This window comes from Triturus cristatus, chromosome 2_2 (genome assembly GCF_964204655.1).
Source record: "Triturus cristatus chromosome 2_2, aTriCri1.1, whole genome shotgun sequence".
Lineage (NCBI taxonomy): Eukaryota > Metazoa > Chordata > Amphibia > Caudata > Salamandridae > Triturus > Triturus cristatus.
In genome coordinates this window covers 710,440,579-710,467,101 of record NC_140582.1, presented here as the reverse complement: position 1 = coordinate 710,467,101, position 26,523 = coordinate 710,440,579, and the positions used below count along the sequence as shown (strand labels likewise).

The 26,523-nt window shown below is 46.5% G+C and overlaps 1 protein-coding gene across 6 annotated transcripts in view; it reads right to left on the bottom strand.

Annotated features, from left to right (window-relative positions):
* PRIMPOL (primase and DNA directed polymerase) overlaps window positions 1–26,523 on the bottom strand; it is a 585,691-nt gene that overhangs the window by 422,860 nt on the left and 136,308 nt on the right. For all 6 annotated transcript variants that reach the window (XM_085641903.1, XM_085641905.1, XM_085641902.1 and 3 more), the window contains exon 2: window positions 16,704–16,888. In XM_085641903.1, coding sequence (XP_085498029.1) covers window positions 16,704–16,883 — 180 coding nt within the window. In that variant the 5' untranslated portion in view covers window positions 16,884–16,888. The remainder of the gene's footprint in view (window positions 1–16,703; window positions 16,889–26,523) is intronic.

The following is a 26,523-nucleotide window of genomic DNA, read 5'->3' as shown; positions in this document are numbered from 1 at the left end:
GTTAACTTCATCTGAGTGTTGGAGGTGTCAGACATGATAAGTTGGGTGTCATCGGCGTACAAGATGGTGTTAAGTCAGTGGGCTCGGACAGTCTTGGCAAGCGGGGCCGTGTAGACACTGATGTGTGTGGGGCTGAGTGAAGAGCCTTAGGGGACATCGCTGATCAGGTTGGAGACAGAGCAGGTGTTTTGGGCCAGGTTGACTGACTGTGTGCGAACGGTTAAGAAGGAGCTGATCCATCTGAGTGCGGATCTGTGTATTTCAGTCTTGTGAAGACGTTGGATACCGATGGGGTGGGAGACTGTGTCAAACACGGCACAGAGGTTTGGTTTACCGCCTGTGTTTTCCCCACTCACTGTTCTTCCTGCCAACAGAAGCTCTGCCCAACCCAGGACGTACTTAATGCAAGCCGCAACGCAACCGTATAGCAGGTGCACCAAAGGCAAGCCTGTCCGCGCCTGGACTGTGCCCAGCATCACGACCTCTAGCTCTCCCGCTCCTGAAGTTACACCATCGGTGAGCTCTACATCCTCAACCCCGGATGCAACAACAAATACTGTGCCGACCCAAACTCCATAGTAGGACCTTTCGCCTGCACCCACTGCCATTTCACCTGCCAAAGCGCACACATCAGCCCACCGACCACCCCACCCTGAACACAGCACAGACAACACTTGAACAAAAACACCAACTCGCATGCACCCTTCTCAACACATGCCCATTATGCAAGCATTTCACCAAATTACAGAACCTCATCGTCACCCTCGCACCAGACATTTCCTTCCACATCCTCCCCAGACTCTGCCACAGCAATCCCCGATGGATATAAAATCACTCATCAGGACAAGCCAAGTCAGGAGGAGGAACAGCCATCATCCACAAAGAGAACATAAAAGTGCACCACCACCACCGACAACAGCAGCACCCCCATGTAACATCTTTCAACTTCAAGCTCCACTAGGACAACAAGACAACCGTTAGAGACACCCTCGCATATCGACTACAAGCCTGCCCTCCGGCTTCTGCAACAGCATTGCAGACTTCTTTGCAGCTCTAGGTTTAGACTTCGAAAATGACATCATCCTCAGTAACCTAAATTTCCACATTGACGCCCCTATGACCCTCTACCTCAACAGTATAAGCAGCCTCGGAATTACCCCGATTGTCCAAGAACCTCACACACTGCAGAACACACAATGGACCCCATTTTCACTCTCAGCAACTTCATCAAATACAGCCACATCACAGAACTCACATGGACCAATCACTACATCGTCCACTTCGAAATCTCCAGCCCCCGCACCGCCACCCCCAAGACCACCAGTGCCCCTCACCAGAGATGGAACAAAAGACCAGCTGGATGGATGCCCTCAACACCTCCAACCCCACTACCACCGCCAACTTCGAACAGGAAGTGAAGAATCTCAACGCCTGGATCACCAATTGCACAGACAGCATCGTCCCCATCAAGAGCAACATCCAGAGAAAATCCTTCAAAAAGGCCACCACATGGTACACCCAAGAACTCCGAACAGTGAAACAAAACAGACAGCAAACAGCTGGAGAGGAGATGGTGCTCCAGCAAGAACACCTCCGACAGGGCAGCCTTCAAGACCTTCCTCAACCTCAACCACTGCCTGCTGAGGGCACCAAATAAGACAGTCCTAGCAGCACGCATCGAAACCAGCGCCAACAAATCAAAAAACCTTTCAACATTGTTAAGAAATTCTCCCACCCGGCGGCCAGCAAAAACATCACACCCTAACAGAAGCTATGCGACAACCTTGCCGAATTCTTCCACAACAAGATCGCAACCACATACAGAAACTTAAAAAAAAAAAAAAGTATTTTATGCTACTGAACAGTTTTTACAAATGTTCTGGTGGTATACCTGTACTGAAACTTACAAATCCCTTTAATAACTTTTGCTAGAAAAAAAAAAACGTCGCACTTTTGATGAATAGACGAAATTGATCATTCTCTGTACAAAGTGCGGTGTCGTGTGAGTGGATAGGGGTTGAAACAAAATTGTTGGGCGATCAAAAAGGTAAAGAGAGACAGTCCAGCACTTCGGTTGCCTATGTACACGCGTTAGCGTGTCATGCAGTCCAGGTTTTTACTTAGCATTACAGTTCTTTTTTGTTGTGCAGTTTTATATAGCGCAAAGTTGACCCGTAGGTATCGGAGCGCTTTACAAGCACCGGTTGCGTTACAGACAGACACATTCATTTTTAGGCACAGGAAAATTGGGCAATTTGCCCAGAATCACAGGATGTTTGAGCGTCCCTGCCGAGGCTCGAGCCTTGTTCCGCTGCCTCAGGGTCGGCCGCTTTACCCGTTAAGCCACATCGTCTCCGCAGCTTATGTTATATGTCTTAGATGGTGATTAACAAGACTACAAGACCAGGTAGCAAAGTGAAAAAACTCAGACTGAATGGTCAACTTGCGCATGGACCGGATAAACTTAAGAGCTATAGAAACATATCAAACACTTGGGATGATTTTGAAAAGCTCTTAATTTCCACAGAGCTTGATTGCGCAGTTTGTGACGTGGGAGACCAGGGATGGTGTCCCTGTGTTCACAGACTCCTTTGACCCCTCACTCCCCCAGCACCCAAATGAGAAAGAAGCAGACAAAGCCAGATACTGTTGTTGGCGAGTTACGTCATGTACCGGTGACTTAATGCAGAGACAGTAGGAGGCGCCACCCTACCTGTTCCAACTGAAGGGTCTTCTGTCCATTCTTGGCGAGATGGTAGGCCGTGCAGCAGCCCTAAATGCCAGCCCCCAGCACGATTCAGTCATACATAGTGCTGCGGCTAACGTGCTCGGCCATGTTTTCTCGGGCTCTGCAGCTGAATGAACTTTAGCCAAGCATGAGAGGAGGGAGCACAGACCAGGCGCGAGGGAGGAATTGGGGCGGCGCTGCCTCTCAGCTCCAACTCTCATACTTTTGCTTGAAGGCAGGCTCTGGAAGCAGCGTGGAATCACGCGCCCCCATACAGTTGATTACACTTTACGAGATACATATTACTTTCAATTAGTTATTGCTCCCATGTTTCTATCCGATGTCCACCTTCTCCACGCCTTTCCTCCTCCACGTACCCCTGCCTACTCCCTTCTTTTATTCTCTTAGCCCTTGCTGCCCCCTCCGGTTATAAAAACAAGTAAATAAACCAAGCGCGGCTGCTAAAGTTAGCGGTCCATGCTCCAATGTAATTAAATAAATAAAGACGTGCGGCCACAAAAGTGAAAGCGGCCCACGTGGCAAATGAATTAAATAAACAAGCGCGGTCTGGCAATGGTGATCACCTTAGCAGCTGCCCTGCAGAAATAAACAAAGGAGCACACGCCATGCCGAAAGACAAAGTGTGGCTTCCCTAAAACGGACACTGCGCAGTTCAAGCGATGCACACCTTGTGAAGACGCCCAAACATGCGCAAGTCCTACCAAAAGAAACCTGACCTAAGGTTAAGACATGAAAAGTAAACAAGACTTCTGAAACATGATCCGTCACTACACGTCTCCGTTTGATGAGAAATATCCTCACGACAGCCGTGAAGCTAACGACCCAGTTCGGATGGGCTGTCCAAAAGGGAGACAAGGCAGTAACCAAGAAGCATCCTTTTTAATGGGAAGCCATTGTTTAGCATAAACGCTGACGCGACCCAATGAAAATGATGGGCAGGGCTTCAAGTCCCCTTCTAAAATCTCCTCGATCACAATAGCCCTCGCAGAGCGCGCAGCGCATGCGCGCAGAAACGCTAGACGGGACCTAAAAAGGGTTGGGCTTAAGAAGGCTCCCTGCGGGACACCAACGTCAATGTTTTTTTTCACTGGAAGAGAAGGGGCCCATTTGAGTTTGTTGTTTTCTATTATGTAGGAAGGAGTTGAACCATTGAAGAGCTTTCTAGTGTAATCCCTTTTTATGCAGAATGCATTGTGTGTGCCTGTGTGTGTCTGTGTGTTTGTTTTGCACTACCACAGGCACTTACTGTGAGCTAAAATAATAATGCTTCAAGAAACATAGCTTACAGGTCCCAGCAAGGAAAATCTGGCACACAGTCTGAAAAGACCCTGTTTGTATTTTGTATTCGCACAATAGGTTGCAGAGAAATTAATTGCTGGATTTGCAAGAGCTTGTGATGTTCATCAACTTTAAAGACCGGTTTCGGAACACATACCTATGAATAAAGTTACAGTGAGCTATACACATATTTTGATCATTCAATTAAGTTTATACTAGATTTATGGAAAATTATCATACCTTTCATTTTACAGACAAGGGATGTCCATACTGTATTACAATTGGGGATGATGTGCCCACAGCACCAAGCCATTCTGCTTATAAATTGCAAAACAGAATGAACTTTTATGATCTGGTAGACATGTGGCTATGTAGACATCACTTTGCAGTACATGTGATTACCAGTTACAGCTCATATGGTTGTATCTAGGCCTGCATTTCCCCAACTGTGGGTAGCGACCCAGTGATGGGTTGCCAGACAATTTTTGGTGTGTAGCGTAAGTCCATGCAATAAATATAGATGCCTTTAAATTCTGTATTTATCTTACATTTCCTGCGCTTCAAATACAGGGGTCAAATATCAGGCTATGTCTTCTGACAAATTAATGCTTATTCTTTTAACATGGGATTGCGGTTTACTTTTCTTCTGTGACTGGTAAGAGAGAAGAGTTTTTATGGAACAATTCTTTTATTCGTTTTCACAATATTATAACATCGGGTATGCCTACAACCACTGGCCGTGTCAGTGGCATGTGTATCAAGTTTCGTACCAGTGGAAAGCAAACTACCTTATGTATGCCATGGACTGCAAAGCAAAAAAGGGACAAAAGGAAAAAAAAGAGAGCCCCGGATTTTAAATGGGGGGGAAAAGACCAATAACCAAGAAAGAAGAACCCCCCTCCTCCACCCACCCCTCCCCAACACTGTGTGTATTCTGCACCTGAAGATGATCCTGTATCAACCTACAATGTTAACTACAGACAGGCTCTTAAACATGCACCTCCTTTATGTGCCCAAATCTTGGGTAGTGGAAGTGAGGCATAGGATTCGCAGGAACCTGGGGCAAGTCACTTCCCTGAATTCCTTGCTTAACAGTGTGATAAATGGTGCCCAAATTTCCGCGTATGCTTCAGCTTTATTGTCCACCATCATAGACATGCACGCCATCGCGAGCACAGTCCACAGCCTTCTCAACCATGCAGTGTAGTCTGGTACCACTGTGGAACCCCAGTGAGCAAGTAGTTCCAATCTTGCAGCATTAAGAGCTAAGGCTATCTGCCATCCACTAAGGGAGCGCAAGGGAAAGGTCAGGAGGTTGGGGAAACCTAGCAGAGTTTAGGCTGGGAAGCACGGAATATCCGTATTAAAGACTTCATTGATGTCCTGAAGAATCAATTCTAAGTATCTAACCAATTTGGGACAATGCCATAGTAAATGTACCAGTGAGCTTGTCTGCCCGCACCCACGCCAGCAAGTGCCTGGACGGTCTTTATTCCAATAGTTCAATCTGGCCGGTTTTAAGTACCAATAAGAGTCTACCTTATATGCTGCCTCTGTGCCCGGGATATCATGTGCAGTATGATGGATTCTATACTGTATGTCCTGCTATTCTTGGTCTGTGAGTGTTCTGCCTATTTCCTCCTCCCACCTCAGCTGCCCTTTGGATTTTGTGTAAGAGGCGTCTGTTGAGAGTAGGGCGTAAAGTTCTGATATGATGTGTTAGTTTTCGTTTTTAGTGACGAGACATTTTTCGAAGTGCGTCAATTGTCGGGAAGCTCCTGGTCTCATATCCGGGGAAGTTACCCAGTGACATGCTTGATTGTATGTGAAAAGATCAGAGGCCGGGATTGCGTAATCTTGCTAAAGCTGATCGAAGGGAATGATCCTATTCTGATCAAATAGAGAGCCTACCCTCTTGCAGTCCTTCTCACGCCACCGCTGCAATGGTTCTGACTTGCATCCAGGAGGGAAGTCAGGGTTGTCTACTAACGGGGTCATCGGGAGGGGAATGTAGTAAATGCATGGTGGATCGGTGTTGCATCCCAAACGTTTAGGGTAGTCGCTGTTATGGGGGAGGAATAGAGCCCCCACGCCCTGTGTTTACAAGGAAGCCAGATCTCTTGCCATATGTTCACCCTTGCGATAGATTGGTCCATGAACGACCAATGCTTCTCTGAGAGGGGGCAATTCCACTCCAAGATAAAGCGTAGTTTGGATGCTTGAAAGTATCTAAACACCACTGGTACCCCTATTCCCCTCCTCCTTTAGGCTTAGTAATACGATAAGAGCAAAGTCGTGGGTGCTTCCCGCCCCATATGAAGTGATTGATAGCTCGTTGCAAGTTACGGAGGGTTGCCGAGGGTGGGGAGAGGGGGATAGTCTGAAAGACAAAGTATACGTGGCATGATCGTCATCTTTACTGCAGCGCTACGTCCTGCCCAGGAGAGGCCGCTCCGGGTCCACGTGGCTAGAGTTTTAGTAGTTTGCTCCAAGAGTGGGCCATAGTTGGCCGCTAGAGTATTCTTGGGAGTACGTGCTCGCGAGATTCCTAGGTTTGATATATGGTCACCGGCCCAGGTAAATGGGAATGGAGTAGTCAAGGCCGCCACCGTATCTGAGAGATTTAGGATTTATGACTTATAAATATTTACTTTGAACCCGGATACCCCACTAAAACAACTGAATTCATCCACCAGGGCCAAGAGCGAAGACGTGGGATTCATCAAGGATAGAACCACATCATCAGCATACAAGCTTATGGTATGCGTATCTGCTCCCAGGCGCATCCCCAAGATCGAGGGGTTGTATTGGATTCTTTGTGCCATCGGCTCCATATACAGGGTGAATAGAAATGGGGACAGGGGGCAACCTTGCCTTGTTTCTCTGTATATGGGGAAAGGACGGCAAGAGTATTTATTGACTCTGACAGAAGCCCTGGGGGTGTTATAGATGCATCTCGTCCAGCCGAGGAACCTCTCCCCAAAGCCGAATCGACGGAGCGTATAAAATAGAAACGGCCTGGGGACCCTATCGAAGGCCTTTTCTGCGTCGACAGAGTAGGAGGGCCTCCTCTCGAGAGCGGTCGAAGAGATCTGTGAGGTGTATGAGCCATTCGGCGTTTTCCCCGCATTGCCTCGATGAGATAAACCCAGCTTGGTCCAGATCAATTAGACCTGCCATGTATGGGCTCATGCGAGCAGCCAATATGCTCATGAATATTTTTGCATCAATGTTGAGCAACGAGATAGAGTGATGAGAAGCACAATCCAAAGGCTCTTGAGAAGGTTTTAAAATGACCGCGGTAGAAGCTTCAGAGAGGGAGTCAGGCAAACATCCGGTGTCAATGAATGAGTTAAAAAGTCTGGTCAGCAAAGGGGCTAAGATCTAGCAGAACTTCTTGCAAAATAGTGGGATAAAGCCATCAGGGCCCGGCGCTTTGGAAATTTTGAGGCGGGTTATTGAGGCACGCCCTTGAGGCGGTCAATTTGAGCGGCAATATCAGGAGGGAGCCTGGTTAGCTGCACTTCTTGAAGATATGGATCTATGTCTCCAGAGGGCGAGTCTTCTCCTGCATATAGCTGCTGTAGAAGGCTCGGAAGGCTTCAGTAATTTCTAAGTCTGAGTGTACTATTATCCCCGACGGAGTCTTAATCCCCAACACTGTTCCGGAGAACTCCCTCTGACGCAATCGGTGTGCTAACATATGGTTTGAGCGATGGTCACTGACAAAGAACTTTTGTCGAAGACACATTAAGGCATATTCTGCTCGGTCTAGGTCTAGGCGGCGCAGGAGTAGACATTTATTTTCCAATTCCCTCCAGATGCGAGGAACACCTGTGCGTTTATGTATGGATTCTAGTTCTGCTACTGCCGCCTCTATCTGATTCCTCTGCTCTTTACGAAGCCGTTTTTCACCTGCTGAGATCGCTATTAATTCGCCGCGTATTACTAATTTTAATGCTTCCCATACAAAGGAGAGGCGTACCTCCTCGCGATCGCTGATGGCGAGATACTCTGTAATCGCCTTGTGGATTGCTTTGACTGTCTGGTCTGATTCGAACATGGCATCTTGGAGTCACCAACGCAATGAGTGCGGTTGGCAAACACCTAGATTCAATGATAGCGTGATCGGGCGTGATAAGAAAGAGAACGTGGTTTGATCGTCGCATCAGCTGCGCATCCTTTTAGGGCATCTGGAATTAAATAATTATCTATGCGAGCATAGGATTTATGGGCAGCTGAAAAGAACGTGTAATCCCTAGTGGAGCGGTGTGTTTGTCTCCACATGTCGTTAAGGGAGCTGTTCAAAAGCCATTGAAGCCCGGTTTGGGAAAGAGCCCCAGCTTGTGTAGTACGTTTCACAGAACGGTCTAAGTCTGTATGCATTACGAGATTAAAGTCGCCACCTATCACCACCGCTCGATGAGGAGTGGCTAGAACCTGTTTAAGGTAGTTGATCAGGAAGCGTTCTTGGTGTTCATTCGGTGCATATATAGACGCCACTGTAAACTGCATATGGCCCCACTGAAGCCTAATCCCCAGTGCTCTGCCTCTAAGTTCAGCAACCATGTTGATAACCTTACCTTAGAATTTCTGTGCATGTAATATAGCAACCCCATTTTTCTTAGTTGTGTCTGAAGTACAATATTGTCTGCGAAACCTGGGTTATCGCAAGCGGTGGGTGTCCCTGGCTGTGAGAAGTTGCGCTGCCGCCTCTGGTGCAGGAAACCAGGGTTCGAGCCTCGAGGTCGCATCCACATCCTGTGATTCTGGGCAAATCACTTAATCTCCCCGTGCCCGAATGTGTAATGTAAATATGGTGCTATGTAAAGCGCTCCAATACCTTCGGGTCGAGTTCGCGCTATATAAATATGCAAAAAACAAAAACAAAAAAATTATATAAATACAATTTATTTTTTTCCAACAAGAGACGCGGCACTCAAGACTTGACTTTTTAACTTTTAATGTCGCATTCACTGCTCAGACCAACGCGTTTCAGCCTACTCTTGGCTTTGTTATATATATACTGTCCACTAGTTATAGTTGGCACCCTGTATCAGTCCAAACAACCCCTTATGGTGATAGGTTAAATACAACCTTTATTGAAAGCTATCCTAGTGGAAGCTATGGAGAGCAGCCTTCAGGCTAAGTCTTGTAAAGCAGCTTGTTTTACCAGTCTATAACCTTTTGAATGACCAAATGAAAGGACAACCACACCAGGTATATATTTAAAATATATGTATTTAAGATAAAACACACCGCTCTAGTCTCTTTATGAGGCTAGAGTTGAAAGTACTTAAGTTACAAGTCAGTATTTAATAGTAAAAGCACAAATACACGTTTAGGCCCTAGGGGCGTACCAAACCATATACCAATAAAGTGGTATAAGAACCACAACTGAACTAGACACCAGGCCTAGAGCCTGCAGAAGTGCTTGGACCACAAGGAACCACCCAAGGCAGTGACACAGGAGACCCACGGGGGACGCATGCAGTGCGAGAACACAGCCGCGAATCACCGTTATCTTCTATGGGGAAAGTCGCGGTTGGAAATTAAGATTTTAAGGACACTTCGAGGACGACTACAAGCAAACCCGTTTGGACTAAGAGGTGTCTAGGGCCAACACCCACGGGAGCACCGGAGTACTCGAGTTACCTCACCCAGGTAAGCCGGGTGCATAGGTGTCAAATGGTGTCGGGTCGCAGCATCGTTTTCAATGGAAGCTGCTCAAGAAGTGCTGCTGCCGTGAAGAGGAGAAGTGTCCGAAGCGATCCAAGCCTGAATCGAAGATGGATGTAACCTGAAAGCAGAGGTGACAGAGTCTGGGTCACTTACCAGTGACCAGGGGCACGATAGTCCAATGCCCACAGATGTTGGGTGCTTCAGGTGAGTTGACGGGTGTCTTGACTCTTCAGCCACGAGATCCAGGAGTGGTCAACGACGACCAGGGGCTGGATTCGAACTGTTCCACGAAGTCGAGTGCTGCATTGTCGGTGACCAGAAAGGACACAACAAGCCTTGGAAACGGCAAGTAGAGTGGAAAAAGAAGAAAGACGTTGGTGCAGAACAGCAAGGTCTGGGGGACTCACCCAGCGAGGGTAAGTCGGGGCATGGCTGGAGCAACCAGGAAAGCCCAATCAGAAGAGGAGCTGCCTTCGTGGGGACCCACTAGCCAACGGGCTAGCGATCGCGAAGGAGCCTTGAGCAGTCACACTGGCCCACGGGTCACTCGTGGAGTGGAGTCCAGAGATCTTCGGTGCTGTAGATGCCCAAGGCTGAGGCTACTCGGAGCCCAAAGCACAACTTTGAGGAAGACCAGGAAGATGATGGGTCGACAAAAGATCATGGTGTCCAGGGGTCACGGTTCCACGTCACCCACGATAGCCATGGGCCTCAATTTTGCTGTGGACTCAGGGTAGCCTCGGGGAAGTCTGGAAATCAACCTCTGGTGATGTAGAGACTTCGGCGTCCGGCAGGAGCTTCAGAATTGCAGACCAGACAGTTGCTTCTTTGGTGCTTGCCAAGCAGGGGAGTCACTCCTTGACCCCAAGGGAGATTTCTTCAGTCTTCTAGTTGAAATAGAACGTCGAAGGTCCAGGATATATGTTGCAGAGTTTCGTCCAGGGTAATCTAAAGTCTCAAGGACTGGGGTCCCATACTTATACTAAGTTTGGGGGTTGGACAAGCTCTAGGGACCCACCTAAGGGAGGGTTTGGAAAGAGGGGTGGTTACACCCATTTCCTTTGTCCAGTTTCGCGCCAGAGCAGGGGCAGGTAGCCCCTGCAACCGGTTTGAACAGGGCTATGCATAGGGACACCAAGTGTGCCCCCAGTGCAGGACTCCTAAGCACCAGAGAGTGCTCCCGCCCAGCCCCAATACACATCTGCCTGTCTGGGGAGGTGGTTACACCTCCCTGGGACACCAAGTGTGCCCCCAGTGCAGGACTTCTAAGCACCAGAGAGTGCTCCCGCCCAGCCCCAATACACATCTGCCTGTCTGGGGAGGTGGTTACACCTCCCTGGAACAGGAAACCTATTGTCCAGGCCTCCCCTGACGGAGTTTCGGTCAGCAGCAGGAGGCCAGACCCGTGACTGTGGCAGTGGCATTCATTTTGTGATGCCAGGGCTTTAGAAAGTCTTCACCGGGTAGACCAGTGTGAACATATGTCTCCCTCTAGAAGGGTGGAATGCTACCCCCGCCGCCAGAACTCTTGGGGGGGGGGGGGGGTAGTATTCCAAAGTGTTTGACACCAAACACAACATGTTTCCGTGCAGCCAGTCCAAAGTTAGCATTTACCGCGAGGTTATAATGCACTTAAGAGTATATGGTCATGCTGCACCACAAACAGAATCAGAGGAGATACTCCGAACGCTGCACAGGGGCTATGATCATGCAGGGGCACCCTCTCACATAAAAACCAAGCACTCTGCCTTCAGGATTGTTAAGGCCTGCCATAGGAGTGACTTATAGGTTTTATATGTGTGTGCAATGGTAGTGATATAGGTAGCCTATACCACAGTAAGGGGTGCAGGCACCACCTTACCCAGGATGCAGTAGCAGACCTGTGGTGTCATTTTGGAGTGCTTCTCAGGTGTGGCATAATACATGCTTCAGCCCCTGGTAGGCCTCGGAGGTACCTATGCCCTAGGTACATAGTATACCATATACTAGGGGCTTATAAGGCACTCCAGAATCCAATTATGCTTTCCCCAGACGTACAGTATCCCAAGACAAGCAGCACAATTCTGTGCCTTCCTTAGACCACTCCGACGATCCCACCTCGGACTGTGGCCACAGTAGAGAGTAAGTTCGCTCTCAAATATATTCATGCATGACATGATGTCTCCACAAGTATAGTTATTTTTCTTACCACTCCCTAATTGATAGGATGCGCGTAACTCTCCATAGGGGCCACAACAATTGATAAGGCTTTTTAGCTACCCTTATGGCCACCACTGGAGTTAAGTCTATGGCCATCACGATACCACCCTACACGTGTGACACGCATCGTAATTGATTAAAACTATTACACTGGGAGCTCGTCCACGTCGTATATAAGCTGAAATGTAGGGATCATATCGGAATTGTACTTCTTTCCCCTTAGTTTCAGGTTGCTCATTTATTGTCCTGAAGATGATCTTAAATCCCTAAAAGATTGAAACGCCGTTGACCCCCACAACAGGAACTTTCTCGATTGTATTGACTTATGTGAAGTTCCTTTTCTGTTGTCAATGTGATGTATTGTTCACTTCACTTTGTCACATTACGCACCTTTCACTCAATGTGAGCACCTGACTATTTTGAATATTCCTAATCATGCGTGTGTAAAATAAAATGCCTGTTTACACCACATATGTTCCCCTACTACTTCTGTGCTCCCTCAATGATTACTTATCCTTTTCTTAAAAAATTCTCCTTGTGTCGCCCCCTTGGAACCCCGCATGTTTGCACAGGACCCGATTGGGCCAAACTGAACCACTGTTTCCCTTAACACGTTAACCCCAGGTTCTTCAAACGCGGTACCCTTGTTCTACCATACTACCTGCTACCTATATAAGGCCTCAGTTGGTGCGGAGGAGAACGAAGTGAGAGAAGACAGAAAGATACCCATAACAAAAATAAAGGATACAACAGGTATAACAACAGATGACCAGAGTCCGTCAAATCCAGTGAGTCAGGGTGAGAAGTGGCCAACCTTGGGAAGTCTATTCCAACGATGAGTCTCCTGCAAAAACATGGAGATGTCCAGAGGGCAAATCATCTATATAATCTTCAGTCCTCCAGCCTCTCCCCCACTGGGTTCACACCGGTTCCTCCCCGTACCCCCGGGACATTGCCGCCTTCAGATCAAGACGCCGCTGAGAGGGTGGATTCTGCAGAGAGGGCCTGTAGCACTGCCGGTCTTTCTTTGGTGATGGTGGCTGGGTCGAGTTTTGATCCGCGGCGATTGCTTGTCACCTTCTGCTATGTTGGTCACTGCCGCTTTGGAGAGTAAGGCTGTTCTTCATTGCCCTCCTGTACATTGATGTGTAAAAGGGCGCTTTGAGGGATCTGATCTGCTGGAGCGCTCTTTCATATCGAAAAATAATGTGAAAAGGATGACCCCATGTGTAGGGTATGTTGGTTGTCCTTAAATGTTCTGTAATAGGGTGGAAGTCTTTACATTTTTGTAAAGTGATCCTGGAAGAAAGTCGGGAACTGACCTTAAAACTGGACTGGATGCGAATCTCTGGCTTTTCTAAGTATGTCCTCTTTAATTTGGAAATCATTAACACTTACCAGTATATCTGCCGGTGGTCCCTTTTCTAGTCCTTCAGGCCTCACTCTATGGACCCGGTCCAGCTGCAAGGTGGAGTCTTCTGCGAGGTCCAGGACATGTCGGAAGAGGTCTGTGTCATAATCCTGCAAGTTGGAACCTTCCGCTTTGGATGGCACACCCCAGATTCTTATATTATTTCTCCTGGATTGGTTCTCCAACTTCTCATTGTGCGCCTGGAGATCCAGTCATTGCTCATCAAGCCTGAGGACTTCTTCTTGCAGCCAAGTGACCTCCTCCTCCCGGCTGGATTACCGGTCCTCTAGCTCGGCCACTCTCTCGCCCACCTCATCCACATTGCGTCATACCTCCCGAATTTCTGTTGCGATTTCCGTCTTCATCACCTGGAGGGGAGAATAACGTTTCCAGGAATGACTTGTTTACCTGACCCTCCCCGTCTTCAGTGTCTGACCTAGCGTCCATCCCTATATTTGCGTTTTTGTCTTCCACACTGGTGCTTCCCGACTTGCCAAACATTTCTTTAAGGGAGCGCTCTTTCTTTGTTCTGCTCCCTGCCATGTTGTTGTGGTCTACCGTAGTAATTGCCACCGGTGAGCCTACTCACTTATGCCCTGTGTCGCAGACAGACCCTTTGATCTTGACGCCTACAGGTGACCGCTGCACTGCTCCCTCGATCTTAGTCTATAGAGACTCTGGGGAGGACAACCGTTGCGTGGTCTCAGCACACACCAGCGTTGTTAGTTCCCAGGAAGTAGGTGCTTGCCCTATAGCCGATGTGATCCAGGCACTCCAGGGGGGTGTTTAATTTGGTCCGCCAATCCTTGGTCACTATCAGCACAGAGCCTGTAGAGTTTTGTCCTCCGCCACTGAAGCACCTATGCCATATTCCCCTCTTTAGCGGTGATCAAGCCACATTCGGTAGAGAAGGCCTCAGGTAGATCACCGAGCCGTGGGTACTTTAGCGATGACCCTCAAGGATTTCTGACCAGTCCCAGAGTGCGAGGGCTGCCTGGTATGCCCCGGGCTTTGCCGAGCCTATGCCATCCATGTTATTCTTTATATGTGCCCCAGTGCGCAGAGCGTATCCGATGCGGCAGACTCCTCCGCCACCAAGCCACCAATGTGCTTGCTGTATCTGATCAGTCCGGCCAGTGATATCCCCCCCCCCCCGTGACCCAGGGTCCCGCTCACTGCAGGGGCCTATTCGTCCAACCCCGCGCAGACTATCTGCCCCTCTCCACAGCCAGCTGGACAATGTGCTCCCATATTACGGGTGTGGACAGAAGGGGGGGCCTCTTCTCCAGGCCTCAGCTCCCTCAAGGGCCACCACTCACCTCAGCAGTGCGTTGTTGTTGGCTGGGGCCTAACCTCGACCCGGCAGGCAGCACGCACCGCAGCCACAGCCCGGAGCTCCGCCGTCAGGGCCACCGCTCTCCTCGGCAACTCACAGAAGCGAAATGGGAGCGGTCTTCAATCCCGCAGGCACAGCGGGCCACAGACGTGACCCGGAGCTCCACCGCTGTACGTCCCTGGCCAAGAGCTCCAGGCACCGGGAAACGCCCAGTGCTCCTCCGCCGCGGTTCTCGCTGGTTCTTTCAGCCCACGGTCGCGACAGGCCAGTGAACCAGGGTCTGCTCCAAAGCACACGGTTGGCCGCTAAAGGTAGGCCCGTCCTCAGCTCTGGGTGATATCGCAGCCTGCAGTCGCGCTCCGCAGCCGGCCAAGCTGCTCAACCCACAGGGCACTGCACCCAGGAGTCTGCTCACTCTCCAAGACCCTTCGATTGCCCCCACCCCCGTCCTCGTAGCTCGTACTCACTCCCAGAGGCCACGGGAAGGATCAGTCGGGCTCATTTCGGTGCATATGTTGGCGGCGGCTCGGAGCAATTGGAAAACATGTCCTAGCCGCCCGCCATCTTGGCCACGCCCCAGAGAGGAGTTTTTAAAGTGAATTATGTGACAACCTTACTGGTTTACAGGAAGTGTGAAAGGAAAGGAAGTAGGGTGTTCTTTTTTTGTAACACACAGCAAAATGTAAGTACCTGCAAATTAACTGCATGCTCTCAGCAGTTAGGAAAGCAAAAATTACTTTTAGAACATGGAATGAAAGGAAACAACAGCCATGTTCTAAAAGTCATTTATGTATGACCAATTCGTAGCTGGTCATTTTTTTAGGTGGGCAACTGCGGCTTGATACACTGACTAACATTTCAGGTGGTGCAGCAAGAGATCTCCTGGCTGCCATTATCTGTTTCAAAAAGGAAAGCAAAAATTAAGCATTTTTGTGTGAATCTGATGTGTACTGGAAACAGAGATTTTAATAGGCTAAAAACAGATCAAGACACTTTACTTGGTGATGCTCAAATGATATTCACAAAAATCCGATTTCCACACAATCACTTGTGTGCTATATAGTATTAGAAATAAAACAGTATGTCTGTGCAAAGTTAGTGGCCACTTCAATGGAAAATGTGCTGTCTGTAAACGACAATGAGCTACCGCACGATGCTTTATTTACATGAAAAAAATGGCCACGCCTCAGATCTATTAAAATTAGGTGGGTGGTAAAAGTATGTTGTTCTAAAAATTAGGTCATAGTTCTAAAACGTTTGGGAACCACTGATCTAGACAGCACGTATCTGCAGTCACTGAGAAGATACTCAGTAAAGTGTGCATATTCCAAAACGCACACTTTCAATGTGAAATGTTTATTACAAACACTCACCAATTACCAGCTATGAACTGCTAGTAACAATTACCAGTGATTGAAATATAGTAGAGGGGGTAGACCCACGTGGAATGTCTGCTCCCCTGCAACTGCTTTCCTTCTGAATCCGGACCTTACTCACATCAACCTGTCAAAGGCTCATCCAGCGTGTGGGCTCTCAATTAAGAAGTTCTTCAAAGATCACATAGTAGTACCACTTTAGAATAAAGTGACACTATCTTCCAACTCTTACTGTAGAAAGGTTTGTGTACTGCTAGCCACAAAAAGACTACGGAACAAAAACAATGATTTTCCGTCAATGTTTTCTTTTGGGAAATAGATAGGGAATCTACACAAATCTTACACTGCAGTCTTATGCGTAATATATTATGCACTCAACATCAGTACTAGAAGATGGTAAAGCGCTACAAAGTGGCATGTTACTGCTTTAACTGACAAGATGACAATTCAATAGCAGGACTCCGAAAGCAAGTATATAGAAATCTACTCATATTGTCTGAGGCCAGTACAGTAAAACATTTCAAACAAATACATTGCATATAAACAAATACATTGCATATAAACAGGTCCGAGCTTAAATTTGTGCTTTATTAGCCTAAAAACAAAAACATCTCAAATTAAATGCCAGGATTACTTTCTCAAAACGTATAGTTTGAAGAATCCATTTCTCACCTCTTTACAGCTTTTGGCAAAACTGAAGGCTTGAGCCTGCCGATAGAAGAGATTCCAAACAGAAGCGGGCTGCCATGTTTGGTACAGCTTAGGTTTGTAAACAGGACATAGCGGCTTTCGATCATAGTGAGCAGCCAGCTCCTCAACCTTCTTCACTTTGTCATCCCATTTTCTTTTCATTTGCTCTAGAACATACAAACTCAACATACTTAGTTTTCCAAAGGATTTTTAATTGAATTTAGTGCACAACCAACACAAATGCCTCATGCTGCTATTTTGTAAAAGGCCTGGTCTTGTGCTGGCACGGTCTTTGCGCCCATTAGTCACTTTAAGAAAGCGCAAAGCAATGACCCTCCAACCCAAGTATCCTTCTAGCTTAATCAATAGCTTAAATCCCTAAACGCCAAAACTTTGTCTTGTCCAACACTAACTTAAACAATATATGGCAAATTAAAAATATTATTTATAGGAATTGGAAAATCCTGAATGATGGATGTACCAACCAAATTGAAAAAACACTTTTTAGGTCTCACCTAGCTATTGCGTTTACGCAATCGCTATGCGAGACTCTAGTAAGAGGGGCATTTCAAAGTGCTCCCAAAAGTGGATTGCATGGCAAGCACACGCACAATCACGTGCATCGTGCCGCCATGCAATCCGTTTGGGGAAGCGCTTCAGCCCACTGGCGCGTGCACGTGTAGCCACAGCCTCGGCATCATACTTTAAAGGGTCCGCTCCCCCGCCTGGAATGCGCCCCCGCCACAGCATGCCGAGAGATTGTTTCCTCATGGCGCCTCTCACAACTGTCCCTCCCCGACCACAGGGCTAGTCTCACGGACGCATTGCCATCCATTGATTTCACTTTCATGCCCGTGTTCTCTTTGCCTTTCAGCACACAGCCCGCCCTCCCCCCTCCGTGTTTTCTTGCAGCTTTGCCCAGATCTGAGTCTCAAACAACCAAAATAATAAGTTTGCCCTGCACGCTTTCTGCGCTTACAAAGTTAACATATGCCGCTCTCATTCCCTTTTCATGCTTCTAAGGTCGATAACATTAGCTCCATTAATTCTGCGTCTAAGGATTTAAATAACCATATGTTTTCTTGCAATTTTAGGCACTTCACACACACAGCCCCACTGCTCACACACACAGGCATCAAGGCAGCAACAGAATGCTCTGAGCCCCACCAGTGTTTGCCACACACACATGCCTCTCGCATCTCGTGTTTTCTTCCAACTTTGGCCCGTGTTCTCTTTGCCTTTCAGCACACAGCTTCTCCGTAGCCACCATTTAACGACCATCCTGCCACACACATTCCATTTTCATCCTCGCTTTCACTTTCATGCCCGTGTTCTCTTTGCCTTTCAGCACACAGCTTCTCCGTAGCCACCATTTAATGACCATCCTGCCGTAAACACCATTTAACTACCATCCTTTTAGTTAAAATAAAAGAATTGCCTCTAAGGGTTTAAGGAACCATAGAAATACAAGGCAAGGCAACATACACTCCGAATGCCACTCAGAGCCACATAATTACATGCCACATAACTACAATGCACTCAATACAACAGACACTCCAAAAACCAATCAGTGCCACATAGTTACACACCACATAATTACACAGCGCTCAATGCCACATACACTTCAAATACCACTCAGCGCCACATAATTACACACCACATAATTACACTACACTCAATGCCACATGCACTCCAAATAACACTCCGTGCCAATTAATTACAATGCAAACAATGCAATATACACTCAAAATAACACTCAATGCCACATAATTACACGCCACTAAAATCAACATACACTCCACACAAAACCACTCAGTGCCACATAATTATATTCTACATAATTACACTCTATCACCTTCACTCTCTATCTATATATCTATCTATCTTATCTATCTATCTTATCTATCTATCTTATCTATCTATCGGACTATTGCACTCTATCTATCTATCGCATCACCACAGCATCACTTAAAACCACCACAGCATCACTCAAGGGCACCACTACATCACTATGCGCTACCACAGCATCAATTAAGGCCACAGCATCACTCGACACCACAACATCACTCACCGCCACCACAGTATCAATCTGTACAGTCATTCAACAACAACTGCCTCTAATATGTTCTCTCAATATTTAGGCATTATTACAAATGGCACAAAAAAATGATAATATTTAACTTCTGTTCTTGGATTTTAGGCGCAATTAAATACACTAAACATAATCTTCACAAGAGTTATTAACAAAAGTTTAACCCCTTCAGCGCGGCGCGGATTTCCGCGCCACGCTGAAGATTCCGTGCGCGGGCGGGGCCATGACGGAACGGTTCCGTCATAAGCACAGCCCAACCGACGTGCATGACGGAACCGTTCCGTCAAGCGCGTCGAAGGGGTTAAACGATTGCCATTATAATTTACATTAACTTTTATTTAAGTATTAATTATTTGCAAAAATTAAAAGCCATTGTTATTTGTAATATCAATACATCTAAGTCACGTAAATACAACACATATTGCATTACAAGTGCTATAGGTGTGACATTTGCAACAGTTAAAACTATTGACATTGTACATGAGAAAGCTAGTAATTTCAATATTTTCAATACCAACACATAAATAAATAATTAGTCAATTTACAATACAAAAAGCTCAAACGTTCCTAATGCGAGACCGATTGCATTGCAAATGCTTGTTTCCTTTGGAGGGAATAAAAATCTCCGGAATTCTTTAGAACTACAAGAATATTAAAGAAAGCAATCAGAGGACACTTGATAATAAAAAAGCGACAGGGAATTACAAATGTAGGACATGTTTGATATGTCCTTTATGCATTGAGTCCAAGAGTTTGGAATTTAATGGTAAAAAACTGATGCCTACTACTTTTAATAACTGACATAGTAAAAACCTGATCTATCTCCTGATTTACCCCGCAGGTTATGTCGGGAAAACCAGTAGAGAACATAGAACACGTTTAGTAGAACATAAATCAGCCTTAAGAAATAAGAAAGAAAATGCACCCCTGACTGAACATTTCATTTTATGGCAGCAAACCATGACTGCACGCAGTTTCAGTGGTTTATCTTAGAGAAGATCAGAATAGACAGGAGGAGGTGATATGGACCATAAAAGAAAAACAAGCATTTGCAATGCAACAGGTCTCGCATTTGTGAAACTTTAAGCTGTTGGCATTGTAAATGACAAAGCCTTTTATTTATCCGTTTTCAAAACCAACACATAGATAAAAGGTTTGTCATTTACAACGCCAGTAGCTCAAATTCTCCCAAATGCGAGACCTATTGCTTTGCAAATGCTTGTTGTGAAATGACCCGGTTTTTGGCTTTAAAATTCTGGTCTCCCTAGCCATGACTCACTCGACTCCTGCTCACTTTCTGGTCATTCGCCCCCAGCACACAAACCCAACCTTCTTAGTCCGTGTCTTCTGTCGGCACTAGCATCTACCACCTTACAATGCACTAAGCACTTTCTTTCTGCAAACTTGCACCATGATCCTTCTACAGCTTAGTTTATACGATGGCATAGCGCTTACCATCTCTGCTAACGCACTAAGCACTTTCTCCTTGTAGGCAAGCAATGATCGCCTGGCGACATGGGCGGATTCCGTTCCTTATAAAAGGATGTTGCAGGGGGCCCTTTCTATAATGGGGGCGGGTGCAAACAGTATGGATATATCTTCCTTTGTATATCAGCACGGCCGGCATGCGGACTCCGTTATTTTTCTCAGCCAAACAAAAGCTTTGCATCGTGTTGGGAAACTGCCAAGCAGAAATTCAGCAGCTTGAGTGTTCCCTTAACCCAATCCGTCTCCTAGACATGGTTGTGGCTTTAGGATGTCGTATGCGCCTATTGTCATCCAAGCATGTGATCTTTGGCAGCAGGGCTTTGTCGTTCAGTGAGAGAGCTTCTTTGCTGCTGAATTAATGGCTCTATTAAAGACCCGCAGCAATAAACAAGGTAAGCATTGGGATTTAGTGACTGTATCAGTGTTTTTGACATTTGACAAAGCCAGTTTGTGTCACCAGAACCAGAGAGTCTTCCGCTGCCCAATCGGTTAGCTCGACCAGCAAGAGCGTGGCGGGGTATTTTGCCTCTGCGCCTAGCGAAGCAAGATTCCCCCGAAATTGCTGGGATTAAGCGGGTGCCCACCCCGCGATTGCGGCATTCTGATTTTATTTTACAGAGCGGGAGCCCACCCCGCGTTTCACCGCCGCGGCCCGAGTGAGCAAAGTTTGCATGCTTCTGGGCGGGGCCGGCGGCAGGACCGGAAATTGTGCCCATGTCGATGCGGGGAGCCCGGTATGCCAAGGGGGAGGACGGGAGCCTACCCCGCCTCCCCGAGTAGTGATGACGAGTCCCGGGTCCCAGGAGGGGGCCCGGAGCGAGCAGCAACCCCGCAGACCGCCGCAAGAGGAGTCCCGTAAGGAGAGATGGTGCGGAGGGGGCGCGAGGCACATTGTCGGTGCCTGCCCCTCCGCGCTTGGTATGAGAAGTCCCCAAGCAGCCCGGTGAGTGGGGCTGAGTCTTACAGTACCTGGGGGCATTATTGGCTTACAGAGCCCCGTGTGGCTCCAACGTCTGACATGTTGTGTTTACAGAGCCTAGGTGGCTCCAACGATCGGCGCAAGACGCCGTGAGCGTGCACATAGGCTGTCTGGGCGCCCTCGCTCGCGAAAGTGATAGCGTGGGGGAGCGGGAAAAGAGACGCTGCGGGTGCGCATCGGCTGTCTGAAAGAGACGCTGTGAGCGTGCACATGGGATGCCCGGGCGCGCGTGCACCTATCCTGTCCCGCATACAAAGCAAGTCGGCGACAATAGATCTCGCTAAGCGAGCAGCTTTGCTGCATCGCTAGGCGAGACCTAATGAGATAACGGTGGTTCATGTGTTTCCTTGGAACAATTGAAAAAGGACTGAATTCTAGAGAAGAATGGATGAAACTTATCATGCGATTCTTTTTCATCCAGATTAAAATGAATCCCTAGTATTCTATCCTCAGGTTATGCAAAATTCTCTTGCCTGAAACTGAAGACTGAAATACATTTTACAATTTCTGTCTCTGAGACTTATAACAATCGGAATTTTGGATCTATATGTAGGAACGGTAGATAGCGTAGTCAATGCGGTTACCTTACTGCTTAATAAACTAGTGGGGATTAGGGCAATACATTGTTCTATATAGTCGAAATTCCCCTTAATATTTATCTTTATACAACTTCCATGACAAGTAGGGATTCCTTAGATCATAAATAAAAAGATACAAGCATATCAAGGATTGACTTCCGGTTGAATCGAGGCAGCACAATGCGAGACTAGGCTTCTCGTAACATTTACTTCTGGGGCAACGTTAGAAGTATCAGCACTTATCTAGAAGTATCGTTCTATCCTCAGGACACGTATTCTTCGCCTGAATCGGTAGATCGAAAAAATTAAAAATATTTTAATCTCTGTGACTAGGAATGTAATAATCAAATTTTGAAGCGATAGAATAGAGCGGTAGATCGCGTAATTAATGTGACTAACATTGTGGAAATATGAAATAATTTCTGTTAGCATAAGCTGAAGCCATCTTGGTTGTGGCATCCATTTTGTTGGCTTTGTAATTCTCCCATCCTCTGCTGCTCGTCTTTTTCCCTGCCTGCGCGGCTTATTTTAATTGACTTCTTGACTCAGTTAAAAGCAATGTGCATGCTAAGAGTTTGTAGCTGCCAGAACACCTGGTCTCAGACTCAACTGTCAATCATTTACTGCTTCCATAAGCACTCCTGCTCCCCCTCCCACTTTGATGACTAAGTGATCTCCCATCTGTCCATGTTTGTCGGTAACGATTCCTGTGTAGGCCTGTACCTTCTATTTGTATACACATGCTTACCAGAGCAGAAAAAGCTGTATATAAGGCCTGTGTTCTGTGACTTCAATGTACTACCTCAGTTAGCACTTGAGAGTGCTGTGTGGACGTAGTCCCACTCATGAGTGATTAATAAACTTGTTATTTGAATTCCAGCTTCAGTGCCAATCTCTATTTTGTTGGTCTATGGACCCGTGGACAGAGAAGGGTGACCCCTGCACCGGTGTGCTCATTAAAAGCACATTTCCACAACATTGCGGTTTGAATGAGTTTGTGGAGATATGAGTAATATACTTTACAGTATAGTTGGACTGCTTTTCAACGTTCACTTGTATACAACACCAATGACAGGTAGGGTTGCCTTAGACTAGAAACAACAAGATACAAGCATATGACGGATTCACTTCTGGGTGAATCAAGGCAGTTCATTGCTAGATAAGGACTCTGGCAGTATCCACTTCCGGGGCATCGCTAAAAATGTCAACACACTAACTGGCACATGCATCAAAGCTTTTTGCGATCGCAAACGGTGCGATTCGCAAAAATCGCCGTTTGCGATCGCAAAATTAGCTTTTGCGATGCAACAAGGGTCAAGGCCCTCGCAATTTGAGAATTCGCAATAAATTGCGAGTTCTCAAATTGCGATTGCAATTAAGGAATCGCATTTTGCGATTCCTTAAATGCAATGCAAGAACCACTTTGAAGTAGCGATTTCGCTACTAGGGGGCGCAAATTACCATGAAGTTGAACTTCATGGTAATTTGCAAAAACTTTGAAAAATGCACTAAAGTGCATTTTTCAAAGTTGTTGGTTACACACACACATGTCCTTGGGACATGTGTGTGCACAACATTTGTGCACAGATCAATTTCCAGGGGTGCAACAGGGTGTCCTTTTGACACCCTTGCACCCTTGAAATTGCATGAGCAATTTGCGAGTACCAATTGGTACTCGCAAATTGCGCTTGCAATTTCCCATTCATTCCTATGGGCCTACAGGCCCATAGGAGTGGGAAGCTATTCCTTATTTGCGACTCGCTATTTGCGAGTCGCAAATAAGGAATGTGTAGGCATCGCTATTATTATAGCGATTGCTACATGCATAGGATTTTGCCAGTCCATAATTGCGAATCCTTAATATTCGCAATTAAGGACTCGCAAAATCCTAGCATGATGCATGTGCCAGTAAGTGAGCAGACGGATGAGAGTATGCCATTGTGGGTACGTCTGGTGACTAATTAACCTTACTTCACCTAATTTTGGCGTATATAAATAGGGGCAGGATTTTCTCACACTTGAAAGGTGACTCACGGAGTGTTACGTGAACTCGTCACGGTATCGGACCATACACGAGCTAATGAGGGAGACTCCAGCTCTTGTAGGCTCTATTCGAACTTGTAAAGTCTATACATTTTTAGATATTTTAATTTTTTTATTTATTGTTTGTGTATGATCTTTTTTCACATACAGGCCCAATTTATGAAGGGCGCTAATTGACAAGTTTAAACAATATAGAAGAGTACGTGTCTTTACCAGCTAAGAGGCCAGTGGCGATAAGGAAATTAAATTATAGTTTTCCATAAATTTGGAAATTAGTACGACGTATATTTTCCCGGTAGGTGTTTAAATGCATACTATCAGTAGACTTCTTACATAGAATCCTAGGGATGTCAGACTTATAGAGTCTTTTTGTTTTTTTGTGTATTCTATAGAGATAGCAGTACGAGTGCAACAAGTTATGAAATTCCTTTGTTAACTTCTGGAAGTGTTATGAAGTAACATACGGAAAAGAAGGATAGAAACGAGGTATGAACAAGTTTTTTGACCCCTTCCTGTCTATATTATCAAGAGCGATGTAGGATTTTTTCTCATAAGGGTCTGTTCCCTTAGGTGGTGGTTAATGAGCCCCTCCAGCTATAACAGCGATAAACATAACAAAGAATTGATCAAGCCCTGAATTAAAAGTGCAGGCCTAACATAAAATAGGTAATCTTTCTGATTTAATAGAGAGAATGGCCAATATACAGTTGATAGTATGATTAATGCAGCCCCACTGGTTTATAGGTTGCCAGGATAAGCCCAAATTATAGTAGTAGAAAGATGTGGCTGCCTAAACAATATGAAAATAATATATAAATAAGAATACACTGGATGTTGTGTTTGAGTGGATGCGATCCTGAGTACTTTCTGCAACTTATGTTTTCAATTCCTAGCCTAATGCTTGACTCTTTCTCTACTTTTCTCTGACCTTCAACGGTCATGCCCATTCAATAAATTGTATGCATTACTAACTCGGAACATATTTTGAGGGATGAAGAAAAGGGAACGATGTTAGCGCTCTCTATACACAGGAATTATTACATCGAGAGAATTACTAATGTCTTGAAAAGGATGGTTTAAATTAGTGATTGCCATCGAAACGCATCGACACAACTGCATACACAATTCGGTGTTTGACTGGTTCGATAGATACGAATTGAGGAACGGGTGTCAAGCTCCAGTCAACATTTTCTCTTGACGAATGTGTTTATAAGTATGACAAATTTCAGTGTCTAGTGTTTTTCTCTCGGGGGTTGGTACATTCTTATCTTTTGGCAGTATTGTTTTTTATACTGAACTAGCATACCAGTGTATGTATTCAATTGTGTGTTTTTATGGGGACATATATATATATATATATATTTTTTTTTTGTAAAAACCTTTATTCTTTTAAATCAGTGACACAGCTATTCAGCCGACAACCCGGAGGTACGGCAGCTTTAGAAACACAACACATGCGAGTGTCCACATTACACAGACAGGAGAATCAAAGGTTCTATTTTAAATAAACACAAACCCAAACCTGAACACAAGCAAGGCAATAAGTACTGAAAGCACAAAAAGGGTTCCCATCGGGGGGCGCGAGCCCCATTTCGTCCATCAGACACAGGTCTATGATAAGGGAAAGGAGGGGAAGTCAGAGACTCAAGAAGACAAACACATACCAGCGAGGAGTACAAAGCCGGAAAGAAAGCTAAGGGGAGAGCTGCTCCTCAGGCGGGTCCGGGTCTGGGGGCAGGCATATGCCCCCTCTGTACTGGTTCCATCGCCCCCATACAGAATGCCATTTCCGAGGGCGCCCTCGAGCACAGTACACTGTCTCTCCCTAAACATGCTCCAATCCATGTTTTCCATCCACGCTGTCAATGTAGGAGGCCTAGGAGAGCCCCACAGGCGAGCGATGTCGCGCTTGGCTACCATGTTCCCTAGGGTCACCCACTGAGTCTGTGCCACGTCGTGGTCAGTAGGACCCCAAACATTCAGGAGACAGCACCGCGCCTCCGGCTGCATGACGATGCCTGTCACCTCCCCCATCACATCGTGGATTCGCTTCCAAAACTCCATAATCGCACCGCATTCCCAAATAATATGTAGGAAGGTGCCCACCATACCACAGCCTCTCTTACATAAGCCCTCCTCAGAGAAACCCATATGGACCAGCCTGGGCCCTGTCACGTAGATCCTATGAAGTATTTTAAGCTACACCAGCCGCAGGCGCGCGGGGATCGCAACCTCTTTGGGAGAAGAAACTGCATACTGCCAATCCTCATCATCTAGTTCGAGGCCGTCCCTGGTCCATTGATCGCGCAACCCTAGAAGAAGACCCGCCCGAACATTAATTAGTTTCTTATAAATGAGCGAGATCGTACTCTCTGGCATATGGCCATCCAGGATCCGGTCCTCTAACGGAGAGGACTCGGGCACCTTCTCCCCCTCTACAAGGACTGACCGCAAGGCGTGGCACACTTGAGCGTATCGGAAGAACTCCGTACTCCCTAGCTCATATTCCTTCTGCAGCTCCTCGAATGACTTTACCCTACCCTTAACCAAAAGGTCTCCAACCCTGGATATACCGATCAAGTCCCATTTCTCAAACCCTTTTGTATGCAAAAGCTTTCCCAG